The sequence below is a fragment of the Saccopteryx bilineata genome, chromosome 11 (assembly GCF_036850765.1).
Source record: "Saccopteryx bilineata isolate mSacBil1 chromosome 11, mSacBil1_pri_phased_curated, whole genome shotgun sequence".
Classification (NCBI taxonomy): Eukaryota; Metazoa; Chordata; class Mammalia; order Chiroptera; family Emballonuridae; genus Saccopteryx; species Saccopteryx bilineata.
Window position 1 is genome coordinate 3,366,683 of NC_089500.1, and position 13,640 is coordinate 3,380,322.

Consider the following 13,640-nt stretch of genomic DNA (forward strand, 5'->3'; position numbering starts at 1 on the left):
CTCCACGGTGAAGTAGCTGTTGCCTCGTGTTCCGTAAACGAGTGCTGGCCTCCTCTGGCTGAGCCACAGGTTGTCTGAAATGATGATGTAGTCCACCCCAGAAAAGAACTGGTCCTTTTCTCTCCTGATGAGTTCCTCCAGGGCCACAGAACCAGCTTCTTCCATCCCTTCGATGACGAACTTGACGTTCACGGGGAGATCCTGAATGAACAAGGTCACGAGGGAACACACCGGCCCGTCAGAATGGGGTGCAGCTCTCCCGCTCACCTCGCAAGGTCCAGGATTTGTGTCTATTTCACAAAAAATCCAGTAAATTATCACATGCGCGCGGGGTGTGGACTACTCACATTCCCAATGTCTCTGTTCAGGGAGAAGGAGCTTTCATGAAGGCTGTGAAGGGGAATTCAAGGTAACGCCTTGAACTGTATACATTCCAGCGTGACCCACCAATTTAATGCTGATAACGGGTTTGGGGAAGGAATTCCTAAAAAAGGGAACAGGCACACCACAACGTTCTGTGGGGACAGACGCACTGTCTTCCTTCTCCCCAAAAGAAAATCCTCAGGAAAGGTGACTCAATTATAGATCTCTTTTCTGTCCTCATAATTCTGAGCATGATAAATGAGGATTCTTTCCTTGGTAAGACTGTCAATGTTTAAGCCTCAGGGTAATTTTTATTTTAAGTATCTGTTATTTTTCAACGAGGAGTTCAACCTGCCTTTTAACTTATTCAGGGGCTTTGATCATGCAGCAGGATGAAACTTGAGTTTTTCTCCAGTTAATAGGAGGGCACGGCACAGCACCTTTTAAGATCTTTACAACGTGCCTTTTCCCCCCATTTGGTTTTGATCTTATTGTGTCTCTATAATTTATAACCTCCTATCTCTGAGAGCCACATGACGAGGAGAGGTCAAAGTCTCCTCCCCAAGCAGACGGCGCACATAGGAGACTCTAAACGTGATTCTGTGCAGACAAGTGACGGCACAAACATACTAATTAGTTCTAATGAGTGGGATCCACTCGCCAAAGATTAACAAGGGCAGGATGAGCAGGAGATTATGTAATAGAAAGTGCGACCTTCGGTCATTCCGTCGGCGAAGGGCATGTGGGGATAAAGATGTGTTCAAATGTATCGCTTGCGTGCATTGCTCCGTGTCTTAGGGAGCCACGCCGCAGTTTGGAAGTCTTAATACTCGAGAGTTTTCTGGCTTAATAAAATGGGATTAATAAAATACACACCGATGGCTACAAAGTGTTGGAGGAGGATGACAGACCAGCAGGCAGGCCTGGGTTTTGGTCTCTGCCCTGTCCCTTGTCACCCAAGGGACCTGGACAAGCCATCTTACCACTGGGCAGCTCACCTGTCTCTGTGCCATGTGGGCACTGATACCTGCTCTGGCTCTTGGTGTGACAATCGGGTTGGATGACGCACATTTAGTGATCTGTGCCCGAGACAGGAAGAGAGGCTGGGAGGGCAGGAGGCGGCAGGGCGCAGGGAAGAAGGAACCAGCACTCACGGCACCTACATCAAAGGCCCCGGAGCGTCCCGACTGTGTCACTTTATTTTATTTTATTTTATTTTATTTATTTTGTGTGTATGTGTTACTTTATTTAATCCACTCGGTGTCCAAGGCCCCGGAGCACTCTGACTGTGTTACTGCATTCAATCCACTCGGTGCCTGAGGTAGAATGAGCCTTCCCAGCTCACAGCTGAGGACAGAGATGCTTACAGAGAAGTAACTGACTTGTGCAAGGGCCGTGAAAGTATTTCTTATGTCTGTTTGTAATCATGTAAGTTGCAGAGTTGAAATTTAAAAGCAAAGCAGATTTTGGCCTTTATATTTAGTACTTCTCTTCTCTAAAAAAAATTTAAAATTATTTATTTTAGCGAGAGAAAGAGAGAGACAAGAACGTCAGTCTATTCCTGCATGTGCCCTGACCGGGGTTCGAACCGGCAACCTCTGAACTTTGGAACGATGCTTTAAGCCAGGTGGTCCCCAACCTTTTTTGGGCCACGGACTGGTTTAATGTCAGAAAATATTTTCACGGACCGGCCTTTAGGGTGGGACGGATAAGTGTATAACGTGACCGAGACAAGCGTCAAGAGTGAGTCTTAGACGGATATAACAGAGGGAATCTGGTCATTTTTTAAAAATAAAACATTGTCCAGACTTAAATATAAATAAAACGGAAATAATGTAAATTATTTATTCTTTCTCTGCGGACCGGTACCAAATGGCCCATGGACCAGTACTGGTCCACGGCCTGGGGGTTGGGGACCACTGCTTTAAGCAACCAAGCTATCCAACCAGGGCTATAGGAATTTTCTTATAAATATTGCTCTTCTTTTGTTAAGAAATAAAGGGGAAAAAAAGAGAGAAGGGGAGAATAGAAGGGAGGGAGGAATCAGAGACAAGGAAAGTCTAGGGAGAGAATGAAAGACAAAGAGAAAGGAAGAAAAAGAGGGAGTGAGACCAAGTCCGCCTGACACGTCAGGGCTCACTCAGTGCGAGCACCAGGAATCGGAAGACCACGGTACAGCAGAGGACCCACCAGAACACTGTCCCAACCTTGTCGCCTGTCTTTCTCAGCAAGAAAAAGCCGCTGAGTTGAGAGCAGTTAAACCCCCTCTTCTGCTAATGTTGCAGGAGGAAATAAACTCATGAAAGGGGAGGCCCCCCCCCCGGCACCCGATGAGATCTCTTCAAGACACCTTAAAGCTGGGCCCAGCCCTGAGGGCAGGATTTGGGAGCGAGGAACACCAGCAAAGCTCTCAGCTTTGGGCCTGGGCCGGGGCTGCTCCCAAGAGGCTGAGTAGAGACCAGCACAGAGGAACCCCAGCCTCGAACCTCGTCCCCGAAGTCCGAGTGTTCAAGGGCGCTTGATTCAAGGAAGCCATGCGAGGGAGAAGCGGGCAGGCTGTCTGTTTTTCAGGTTAGCCCCACAAAACCCTTGGAGGGGGGCCAAGCACCAGGCTCTTCCTGTCTAGAGCTCACTAACGAGATGCGCTATTTCTGCATGAAATGGAAGTCGGCTTTCAACTACACGCAGCATCAGCAAGCGGTCACCCAAACCAACGCCCTCATTTCTTTTTCTTTCCTTTTTTTTTATTCAGTGAGAGGAGGAGAGACAGAAAGACTCTCGCATGCATGAATCCCACATGAATCCCACCCTGAGTGGGATTCATCCAGCAAGCCTACTTGGGAGCGATGCTCTGCCTCTCTGGGGCCCTGGCTCCATTGCTCAGCAACCAAGCTATTTTTGGTACCTGAGGTGGAGGCCATGGAGCCATCCTCAGTGCCTAGGGCCAACTTGCTCATATCAAGCCATCACTGTGGGATGGGAAGGGAAAGAGAGGGGTGAGAAGCAGCAGATGGCTGCTTATCCTGTGTGCCCTGACCAGGAATCAAACCCAGGACATCCACACACTGGGCTGATGCTTTACCACTGAGCCAATGGCCAGGGCCAACACCCTCATTTCTACAGAACAGGATCTGAGGCACAGAGAGAATTAGTCCCCTGCCCAGGGCTGCACAGCTAGACAGACTCCTCCCTCTGGAGTCTGATCACATGCATCAGAAGAAGGGAAGGGTGGTGTAAGGTGAAACCATCCTTGTAGAACATCACACAAGACAGCTGAAGACCCAAGCCTTGGCCCACCAACACTGCCCTCTGGCGGCCTCAGAGGGAGTCCCTCCTCACAGCATCCCTGCCTTTCTAAGACCCATTACGGCACACCTACCGAAAACTACATTTCACAAGAATGGAAAGGCACCTAGAGATTCAGACATGTCACACACCAGGGATCTCTATCTTGGTAATTAATAAAGTAGCTAACATATCATTTTTAAGTGTATGTCCATCTCTATTAACAAAATCAAACTCTGTGATAAGACAGAAGGGAAGATTAAAAAGACAAGCTAAAAAAATGGTAAAAGTTAAACAAATAAACAAAAAAGGCAAGTCTTAGCAGAGAGTAGCTTGGCCCCGGGCTCACTGTGGTTTCTACACATTTTGGTTTTCAACGTGGTCAGTAGCAGAGGCTAAAGTCACCATATCTGCCCCAGACCAGCTGGGTGGCTTTGAGCATGATCCCTAACCTTCCCAAGCCTCACTCTCCTCATCTGTAAAATGGGTGTGATTGTAAGAACACACGATTCCCAAGACTGTTGGGAAGAGTCAAGGACTTACTTCGGTGGAAAGCTTGAGGCACGGTGAGCGACTCACACACACAGCCAACGCTGCCACCATCCTCATCATCATCACTGTCATCGTCACCATCCTCCCTCCCAAACACCACTGTTTACCTACCTCCTTCAGGGCTCGGAACGTCCTCACGGCATTAATCCATGCCAACACAGGACCTTTGTTGTCTGTTGCTCCTCGTCCGTAAAGTTTCCCTTGAAAAATAGGGGAGGAGGGTAGAGTTTTCAGAAAAGCCCAGGGAGCTCTGCCCAGGAGAGTGAGTTAAAAACAAAGGCGTTTGATGGGTCACTACTGTAACAGTGCTTTCTGTTTCCAGGCACAGATCTATGTCTGACATTGCCAAGTATGACCTCTTGTGTGCAAACGGTTGGGCCCTCAGCTAGTCAGAAAATGTAAGCTCATTTGAAATAGCTGAATAGTAATCAGCTATTCCACACAAGTTCACTGCAAAGGACCTGAGGATCTGGTACAGGACACCATGTAACACAGCCTCTCCTTCTGAGATTCTACAGGTACCTTTCTTCTTCTTCTCTTTATGAGGGAAATTACATTTGGTATTTTTTAGAAAGAAAATGTGTGGCATAGACAACTATTTTCCTCACGACCCAAGGACTCCATCCTGTGGAGTTAATTTGCCCAGGGGCATGAAGGTTTGTAGTTTCTTTCACAAATGAAAGAAGATTGGCCCCATTGGACCACCTTGTCCACCACCAGACTGGCCTTTGTTTCATTCTGAACAACGACAGGTGAAGACCTGGAGCCAGGGACAGGAGGCACACCGTGAGTCCTCAAGTCCTGTGAGCAAGCCCCCAACCACAGAAGCACCAGCTCCGTGGGCCCGTGTCTCACTGACCGTCCACTTCCGTCAGCGTGTAAGGATCCGTGAGCCACCCGTCGGCCCGCGCCGCGGGCTGCACATCCACGTGGCCGTAGAAGCACACGGTGGTTTTCTGTGGCTTGTTCCCCAGTTCGGCCAGCACAACGGGAGGTATTGGGAGAGTCTGACCATCAGGAAGCTGCAGAAGGAAAATGCGTCACATTTTTTTAACAAATGCTGTTTAGTTCTTCCAGAAAATTCAAAGTCATGACATGAGGAGTCCTGTTTCTACCCCTGGGTCCTTATAGAGCCCACATCACTTTCTAGTCATCCTTGATCCAGTTCTGAGATAGGCACCAAAAAAACCAAACATGAAACATCGTTCTGAAAAGCACTTCCTGAGATGCACACTGACAGTCAACCGAACTGAACGCGCTCTTCAGCGGGAAATCAGACTCCACGCACTGCACCTGGGTGGACACGGTCGGTAAACAAACTGTTCAGTGCTAAACCAGTGCACTGGGCACTCAGATCTGAGGTCGCCATGGTGACCACGGGGAAGGAACCGACAGTGAGTCTGAGGAGAGGCTGGATCCTTGGAGAAAGCTGTACCGGAACTTCAGGGAGGAGATGGGTTGGGAGACATCTGAAGGTCCAGGGCAGGGCATGAATAGCACGGAGGCCCTTTCCACAGTAAGCTGATCTTCGCTCACCTCCCCACACCACCCACCACCCCGAGTCCTGACACGAGGAGAAATCATCACGACAGTCTCATAGGGAGGAGGAGGGATTCTTCCTCCTTCCTGGGAACTGAGAATTTCTTTTCTTTCTTTCTTTTTTTTTTTTTTTTTTTTACAGAGACAGAGTCAGAGAGAGGGATAGATAGGGACAGACAGACAGGAACGGAGAGAGATGAGAAGCACCAATCATCAGTTTTTTGTTGCAACACCTTAGTTGTTCATTGATTGCTTTCTCATATGTGCCTTGACCGTGGCCTTCAGCAGACCAAGTGACCCCTTGCTCGAGTCAGCGACCTTGAACTCAAGCTGGTGAGCTTTTGCTCAAACCAGATGAGCCCGCGCTCAAGCTGGCGACCTCGGGGTCTTGAACCTGGGTCCTCCGCATCCCAGTCCGACGCTCTATCCACTGCGCCACTGCCTGGTCAGGTAGAACCGAGATTTTTCATCGGGGTGTTCTGTTGAGGATCAGGGAAGACCTTGCCCCACCACCACCAGGGGAAGGCATAGCTGATGCACAGGGTAGTGGCAGCTCGCTGAGGGGAGGGAGGAGATGCCCCGGCACCTGCTGGGAGCCCGAGTCCACCAGGTCCACGCTGGCCCCCAGGCGCCGGAGCTCGTCTGCGGTCAGGGCCATCATCCTGAAGAGCTCTTCTCTGAGGCGGGGCACGGGTTGAATGGAGTCACTCTCGATGGCCACCCACTCCTTAAGTGTCTGTGGGCAAAGTGACAGGGTGATTAGCATGACACCAGGACAGGAGGCACAGAACCCTCGGTGCCCTTTGTTTGCCCAGAGGGCTGAGCTGGCAAACCAGAATAGTCAGAGGCCACGGGGACACGCTGAGGTGTCAGGGGGACACAGAGGCCAGGGCCAGCTGGGTGGAGGAAGAATGAGACAGGGTGGGTTAGGTGGGAGGTTGGCTTCCGGGAAACCTGGGTTTGTGCTCCTGTGGGTCTACCAAGAAGGGCAGGTACCAATCCCACATTTCTGGTTATTGGCAGGGAGTGCGGCTGGCTGGCCACCCCACTCCAGGACTCTTGGTTTCCCACAAGTGCCCCTGGAGGCCCCTGGACCTCACAGATCATGCTGACTCAACCCCATGGAGGTCTCAGTGGGCTGCAGGGCCCCTCCTGACCACCCTTTGCACTTAGATTGTGTGGTCAGCCCCTCCCTGCTCCTCTGGGATCTGGTTTAACCTCAGGACTGGGCAGGCAGACAGCCTTAGTTCCTGATCCTGGCTCTGTCCATTACAGCTGGATGATCTTGAGAATATCCCTCGAGCTTTCTTAGCCTCCGCTTTCTCATCTGTACAAGGAGAGTGATGCCCTCCCATGGCCCATGGCAGGTTCTGTGAGTGGGAGGCTGCAACACACAATAAGAAATATTTACTTTGGTCTGGGCCCCAGTGCTTGACCAGGGCTCCTAAAACTTTCACAACTTTCTGAGTGAAGAAGGTGCCAGGATCACCTTCCGTTCTAATATCTGCTCTCTGCCTCCGGTTCCTACACAGAGCTCCTAACTGCCTTGGAATTTCCTGGGGGACAGCTGCACAGGGGGTTCTCACGGGGCCACTCTGGGCGGGCCTCTGGCTGGCACGCTCACTGGGAAGGCCAAGCTGTGAGTAGAAGCCCCCGACCTCCAGAGGGGACAGAGGGCTGGATGTTGAGTTCCTAAGAGACTGTGCCCCTGTGACGTAGCCTCCATAAACATCGTTGAACTGCTTGTTGTGAGGAAAACCCGCTCTCCTGGGCACAGAAGTGAATGAATTAGCAGAAGACAAGTTTTCCTTTCAGTGAGAACTAAAGAGAGACCAACGTGTGAGACTCGGCTCGGTGCCTGGCGCTGAGGGGCACTCGATCAATGCTGGCACACGTGGAGTTATTAATAGCCACCAGTCACATGCCTGTGTCGGTGCCTGGGTACCTTCTACTGGGATAGAGGTTTGACCAGGCACCACACATGGTGAGCAACCTTGGACTCCCCAGTGTATTCTAGTTTGATCTCTATTCTGCTTGTAGCATTTTCGTCTTTACTATAAAGTCTATTAAACCTTACAGAAGATTATGTTTTCATGGAAAGACTAGAAGGTACAGAGCACGTGCTCCCAGCTGACCCCTAAGAGGGCTGGGGATATTTGATGAAGTTGCAAAGAGGGCAGTGTTAGTGGAAAGGCCCGGATCTGCATGTCCGTGCTTCCCCCCTAAGTCCAGCCTACATCGGAGACCCCACTCAGGCTCTGAAAATGCAAAAGGTATTAGATCAGGTTAATACTCCTGAGTGAGGAGGGAGTCCATGAAGGTCAAAGCTAGGAACAGCGGCCTGGACACTCAGCTCTGTGCTTTAGCACAAAACACAGAGCTTTCCCAGCTAAATGCCCAGTAATCGTCCCAGCCTCTACTGGTTGATCAGATGACTGTATATTGAACACATGTGCCAGATATGACATGGGGGTTTGGAGTTCAAAGTTCGTGGAACCTCAGGGAGGTGGGGCTATAGTGGTAGCCTGGCCTGAGAGGGGGACAGTGAGATGGGGATGGAGGGGACTTTCAGGGGAGACTTTGGGTCCAGCACCTTCCTGCCACTACCTGTCCTGCCTCCCTCCCCAGGTCCCCCCTCCCCATCTCCCACCCCATAGATGCCATGTGTGAGATGGGCACAAAGCAAAGGATATTGCACATGTACTGCAAACAAGCAGCAGTGACACTGAACTTGGCAGAACTCTGGACCCAAAGCTGCTGTGGCAGCCAGAAAGTATGGTTCTGGGACGGTGTCCTGGGAAGATGGACTCCAGCCAGGTTTGGTGTGGAGAGAGATTCAGTGAGCGCTCTCCCAGAGGGGTTGTGGGAGATCTGAAGATGGTTCAGAGTAAACATGAGCTCAGTGAAGTCCACTGGCCACAGCTCAGCGGACATCCTGGGATCAAACTTGCCAGAAAGTAAAGAGCACCCCTTGCAGGAGGGAGCCCTTAGTTAAATGTAACAAACAGGGACTATATCTAAGTCAATGAGGAGTGAGAGGCATTTTACATGGAAGTAAGTTGTCAGGCACAAAGCCCCACATCTCCCAGACTGGAGTTGTTCACCCAGACACCCAGCGGGCCCTCGCGCGAGTCTGCCGAGCAGAGCTTCTCCCACCTGCACAAACTCATCCTGGTGGAGGTCCATGTACCGGAAGGCCCTCTCGAGCAGCGTGGCGGGTGGTGCGGGCGGAGAGGCCATGCCTCCCAACAGCAGCAGCAGGAGAGCGAGCAGACAGGACTCCTGGGAGCGAGCGACAGGGAGGAATCACAGTAAGCACAGGGTTTGGACTTCGACCTCTCAGATGCTTCAGGACTGGCTGTTCTCTGACCCGGCTGCCTCTGGATGCTCAGGCCAGAGTAACTAAAGGTAGCAGAGCGGGAGAGCCATGTTGTGCACTGTCTTTCCCCGAGCGCTTCATTTTCAATGCTAAAGAATTGTGGTGCCCTGGCCAGCTGGCTCAGCAGTAGAATATTGGCCTGGCGTGTGGAAGTCCCAGGTTCAATTCCTGTCCAGGGCACCAGGAGAAGCGCCCATCTGCTTCTCCACCCTTCTCCCTCTCCTTTCTATCTCTCTCTTCCCTTCCTGTGGCCAAGGCTCCATTAGAGCAAAGTTGGCCCAGGTACTGAGGATGGCTTCATGACCTCTGTCTCAGGTGCTAGAATGGCTCCAGTTGCAACAGAGCAATGCCCCAGATGGGCATCGCCCTCTAGTGGGCATGCTGGATCCCGGTCGGGTGTATGTAGGAGTCTGTCTGCCTCCCCGTTTCTCACTTCAGAAAAATACAAACAACAACAACAACAAAAAGAATTGTGGTAAGACAGAACCGAAGCATTGTAACACAACACACAATGGTGTTAAGGGCAATATTTGTCAGGGACAGAAGTGTAACAGAATTTTTAAAAAAAGTTTACGTGTGACCAACCACTTTATTAGAAAAAAATATTTTGGAAGGACTGTCTAAATCCAGTGCAGTGTTAGTATACTCCTGAAGCTTTTTAGAGTACTCTAAAAAGAAATGCACAAGCCATGCTGTAATAAGTAACATGGAAGGGACTGAAGATAATTTAGACACTGTTGGCCATACTCTCCACCTGGGGCCCTGGTCTATGACTTGCTCATCTCCCTTCCCTCCTCTCTGGCCTCTCTGCATCCACCCCTAATGGGTCCCTTCCATCCTCGTCTATAAATGTGGGACTTGACATGACCCCAGTCCCCACCCTCATCCCTCCTGCTGTATCCTCTTCCTGGTCACCCCCTTCGCCTTGTGGCAGGCCCAGGCTGCGCACAGAACCGAAAACCAGAGGGTTGGACTTCCACGCTCAGATCTAACTCGTTATCTTCATCCCAACCAGCTTTCTTGTGGACCTTTGTACATTTTGAAAATAGACTTTATTTTTTTTAGAAACATAGTAAGTTTAGGCTGCTTTCTTCTTTGGCGTCCAGCTCTGGGCACCAACAGAGCTGAGATCAGGATGTGTGTCTAGACCATAAAAAACTACTACAAGTCAATAATGTAAGACAAATTAACCCAATTTGAAATGACATCGCTCCAAAGAAAACATACAAATGATCAATTCAGAGTATGAAATGATGCTCAACAACATTAGCCATCAGGGAAATGCAAATCAACAACAATGAGGCACGACTTGCATGGCTAAAATCAAATAATCCGGTAGCAACAAGTGTGGGCGAGGATGTGGAGAAATCGGAACTCTTATACACAACCGGTGGGAACGCAAAATAGTACAAATGCTTTGGGTACCAGTCCAGAAGTCCTCAAACGATTAAATGTATGCCCTAGCAATTCCACTCATAGGTATGTCCTCAAGAGAGATGAAAACACGTGTCCGCCCAAAACTCTTACATGGATGTGTGCAGCAGCGTTATTCACAAAGGCCACAATCCAGTGTCCATCAGTGGACAGAGGGGTAAGCAAAGTTGGGCGTATACATGCAATGGAATATTACTCAGCCATAAAAAAGACATGAAGGCCTGCTACATGTCACAACATGAATGAATCCCAGAAACATTATGCTGAGTGAAAGAGACCAGACAGAAGAGACTGCACACGGCATCTGTCCCATTATATGAAGTGTCCAGAATAGTTAAATCCTGGGAGAGGAAAGTAGATTGACGGTTGCCTCGGGCTGGTAGAATCGGGTGGTGGGGGGAAATGGGAAGTGACTGATAGTCATGAGGAGGGGGCTTCTTTCTGGGGCGATGGAAAGTTCTAAAGTTGATGTCAGAGATGTTTGTGCAGTTCTGAATATACGAAAGCCCGTGGAATTGCGCACTTTAAATGGGTGAAGCGTAAGGTACGTGAATTATGTGGCAGTACAATGACAAAAATGATAATCATAATTATAAACACTCGTTCCACAAGATTAGCAGATTATTGAGAATGAGAAACGTCTACACAGGAAGCTGAGAGGTGGGTAAATTCCAGGTAGCAGGGAGCCTGCTCATTCCCGAGCGGGTTAGGAACACGTGGGCCAGTAGATGGCGGCAGCGAGCCGCTCCTGAGCCTCCTCTGGGCGCGCGGACAGGCGAGAGGCTGGTCCAGCTGCGCTCCCGGTGCGGAGCCCAGCTGCAGGGGCGGAGCCAAGCCCCAGGGACTGCGGATGCATCAGGCGTCAGGACAGTAGGACTCCTGGGCCGACAGCAGCAGGTCAAGAAACTCCCGGCATCCAGAAAAGCTTTTGGGAATGGAGGCGGCTATTTTTTTTTTTTTTTTTTTGCAGCTGGTCCATCTAAATTAATATTTGAACTTATTTTTTCTCATGCATTTGATGTCCACTTAAAAATCATTGGTGCACCTCTCCAGTGAAAAATAAAATGGGGGGTTTGAAGAAAAGGAAGACAGAAGAAAAGAAGGAAAAGAGGGATCTTAAGAATGGTTCGGACCAGGCTTCCTAAAGGATGGTCGCTGATGGTGGGTCCTGCCACAGGGTCTGCAGGGCGACGCTTTTTCACAGTGCCCACGGAGTGGACAGAGCACGTGCCTCCGTGCGCGGCAGAGATGGGCTGTGGGCACTGACCCAGCCTCAGATCCTGGGGGCCCCTACTCCACCCCCGCCTGGGTAGCCGCCTCTTTAGTCTCCCATACCCCTTTCTCTCCATTTGTTTTCCTGAGTTTTAGTCACACTTGACTTAGAACTAGCCGGAGTACCAAATACTGGACACTTGGAAGGGCTCTTCCTGGCTTCGCCTTTGCTGGAGGACAGGAAGGTGGGGTGGGGTGGTAGGGGGCAGGGAGCAAAGCCAAAGGGCAGGGAACCCAGCCCCTCCTGAGAAGCCCCCCCCCCCCCGCTGCGAGGGACCCCTCACAGAGGAAACCCCATATGCCCCATAAGACCCTGTTAATTCCAGCTCTCGGTTCTGAGATTTGGAACAAAAGTTCTAAGTGCTCCTGCACGGAGACTTATTTTTAATTACTTTAACTCTTAAGGTTTTTTAAAGTCCTGTCCACATCCTCTGTGGTGGCCACACCCCGATCTGTCCTTCTCCCAATCAGTTCAGCTTCCATCGGAGAGTCTCTCACCCGCAGGAGCCTCAGGGTGTCCGCCTGCTCCCGCTCTCACCAGCAACTGGAAAGTTAGTCTGTGTGGCCTCGAAATGGCCATGAGCTGCCTTAGTCAATGACACTTAGGACTCTTATCTCCTGCCATGACAACAGCAGGGATCCTGGACAGACAGACCCACAGACGAGGCTGGCAGTGGGGTCACTGTTGCTAACAGCCCCCTCCTGCACCATTTGCAGCTGAACAGAATAAGGAATGGAAAGGAGAGCTCGCGTGCCTCCCCCACTCAGCCCGGGCCAAGCGTGGTTCCCCCTGTACACCCGGTGGCCCGTGAGCCACATGCTTTCCACTGAGGAGGGCTTTCTTGCCTGGCCAACCGGATGCTGAGAGTCCTCCTCACCAAGTCGCCTGGAGGCCCATCTGTGAAGCTGGCTCCACCTGTAGCCTGGCCGATGGGTTGGTTATAACACAGGAAAAATGCCTGCAGGTCTCTCTCACCACGAAGTGATTAAAGATAAAGCTCCCCCCCCCCCCACTTCTCCCCTCCCCCATAGGCCTTCCCAGATTCTGTGAATTCCTCTGCAGGGCTGGACAGGGCCAAGCATTCCTGCTAAGATGAACTCTGGCACCAGGTGTTGAAGAACCAGCCGGTCACAGAGGCTTTTGGCTTTTGGGCAGCCTGGACACATTTGGGGTCAAGAAAGCACTTTCAGGAAACAGAATTCCCCAGAAAACCCCAGGAGCTTAAAGACCCTCCTTTCAGATCAGGTCGAATTCGGAGGCTCCACGTGGACATGCATTGTGGGGGGTGTTGCTCCCCTCAGTGCACCCTGCTCTCTATTTCCTTGTCACTACCTAATATTCTGTCACTTGTTTACTTATATCATCCACCTGACTCGCTTGGGCCAAGCTGCACGCGGGCCAGGCCTCGGCCTCCTTATTTCCACACCCTGAGATGTGCCTGTCATGGAATAAAACCCCAACCAGGGCTTATTGAGTAAGTTCACAGCCCTGAAGGACATCAGGAGTACCTCATTTCCACCAGTGTAACAACTTCTGTTTCAACGTTATGCAGAAAATGCAGAGTTTGCTGACAAACTATTTCAGCTGCAAACACAAACAAGAGGGGAAAAACAAAATTGAAATTAAGCAGATGCTTCTTCCCCCTCACTGCCTCAGGGTGCTCTAGTCTCCTGAAAATGCACCACGTGGTCTTGGTCACTGTCCTGCCTGCCTGGAGTCCTTGCTGTCCCCACCACCCACAGCCTGCCGGCCTCCAAGTCCTTTGTCAGCAAAGCCCAAGCCAACCAGCTGCTGCAGCCTCGCTGGGACCCCCAC

General features: G+C 50.8%; 1 protein-coding gene across 1 annotated transcript in view; it reads right to left on the reverse strand.

The window, feature by feature from the left end:
* The window catches only part of CNDP1 (carnosine dipeptidase 1), a 29,339-nt gene that overhangs the window by 10,942 nt on the left and 4,757 nt on the right, over positions 1-13,640 (reverse strand). Inside the window, exons 2-6 of the mRNA XM_066247309.1 lie at positions 8,896-9,021; positions 6,326-6,475; positions 5,060-5,222; positions 4,312-4,400; positions 1-201 (exon numbers count right to left, since the gene is read on the reverse strand). Coding sequence (XP_066103406.1) covers positions 1-201; positions 4,312-4,400; positions 5,060-5,222; positions 6,326-6,475; positions 8,896-9,021 — 729 coding nt within the window. The remainder of the gene's footprint in view (positions 202-4,311; positions 4,401-5,059; positions 5,223-6,325; positions 6,476-8,895; positions 9,022-13,640) is intronic.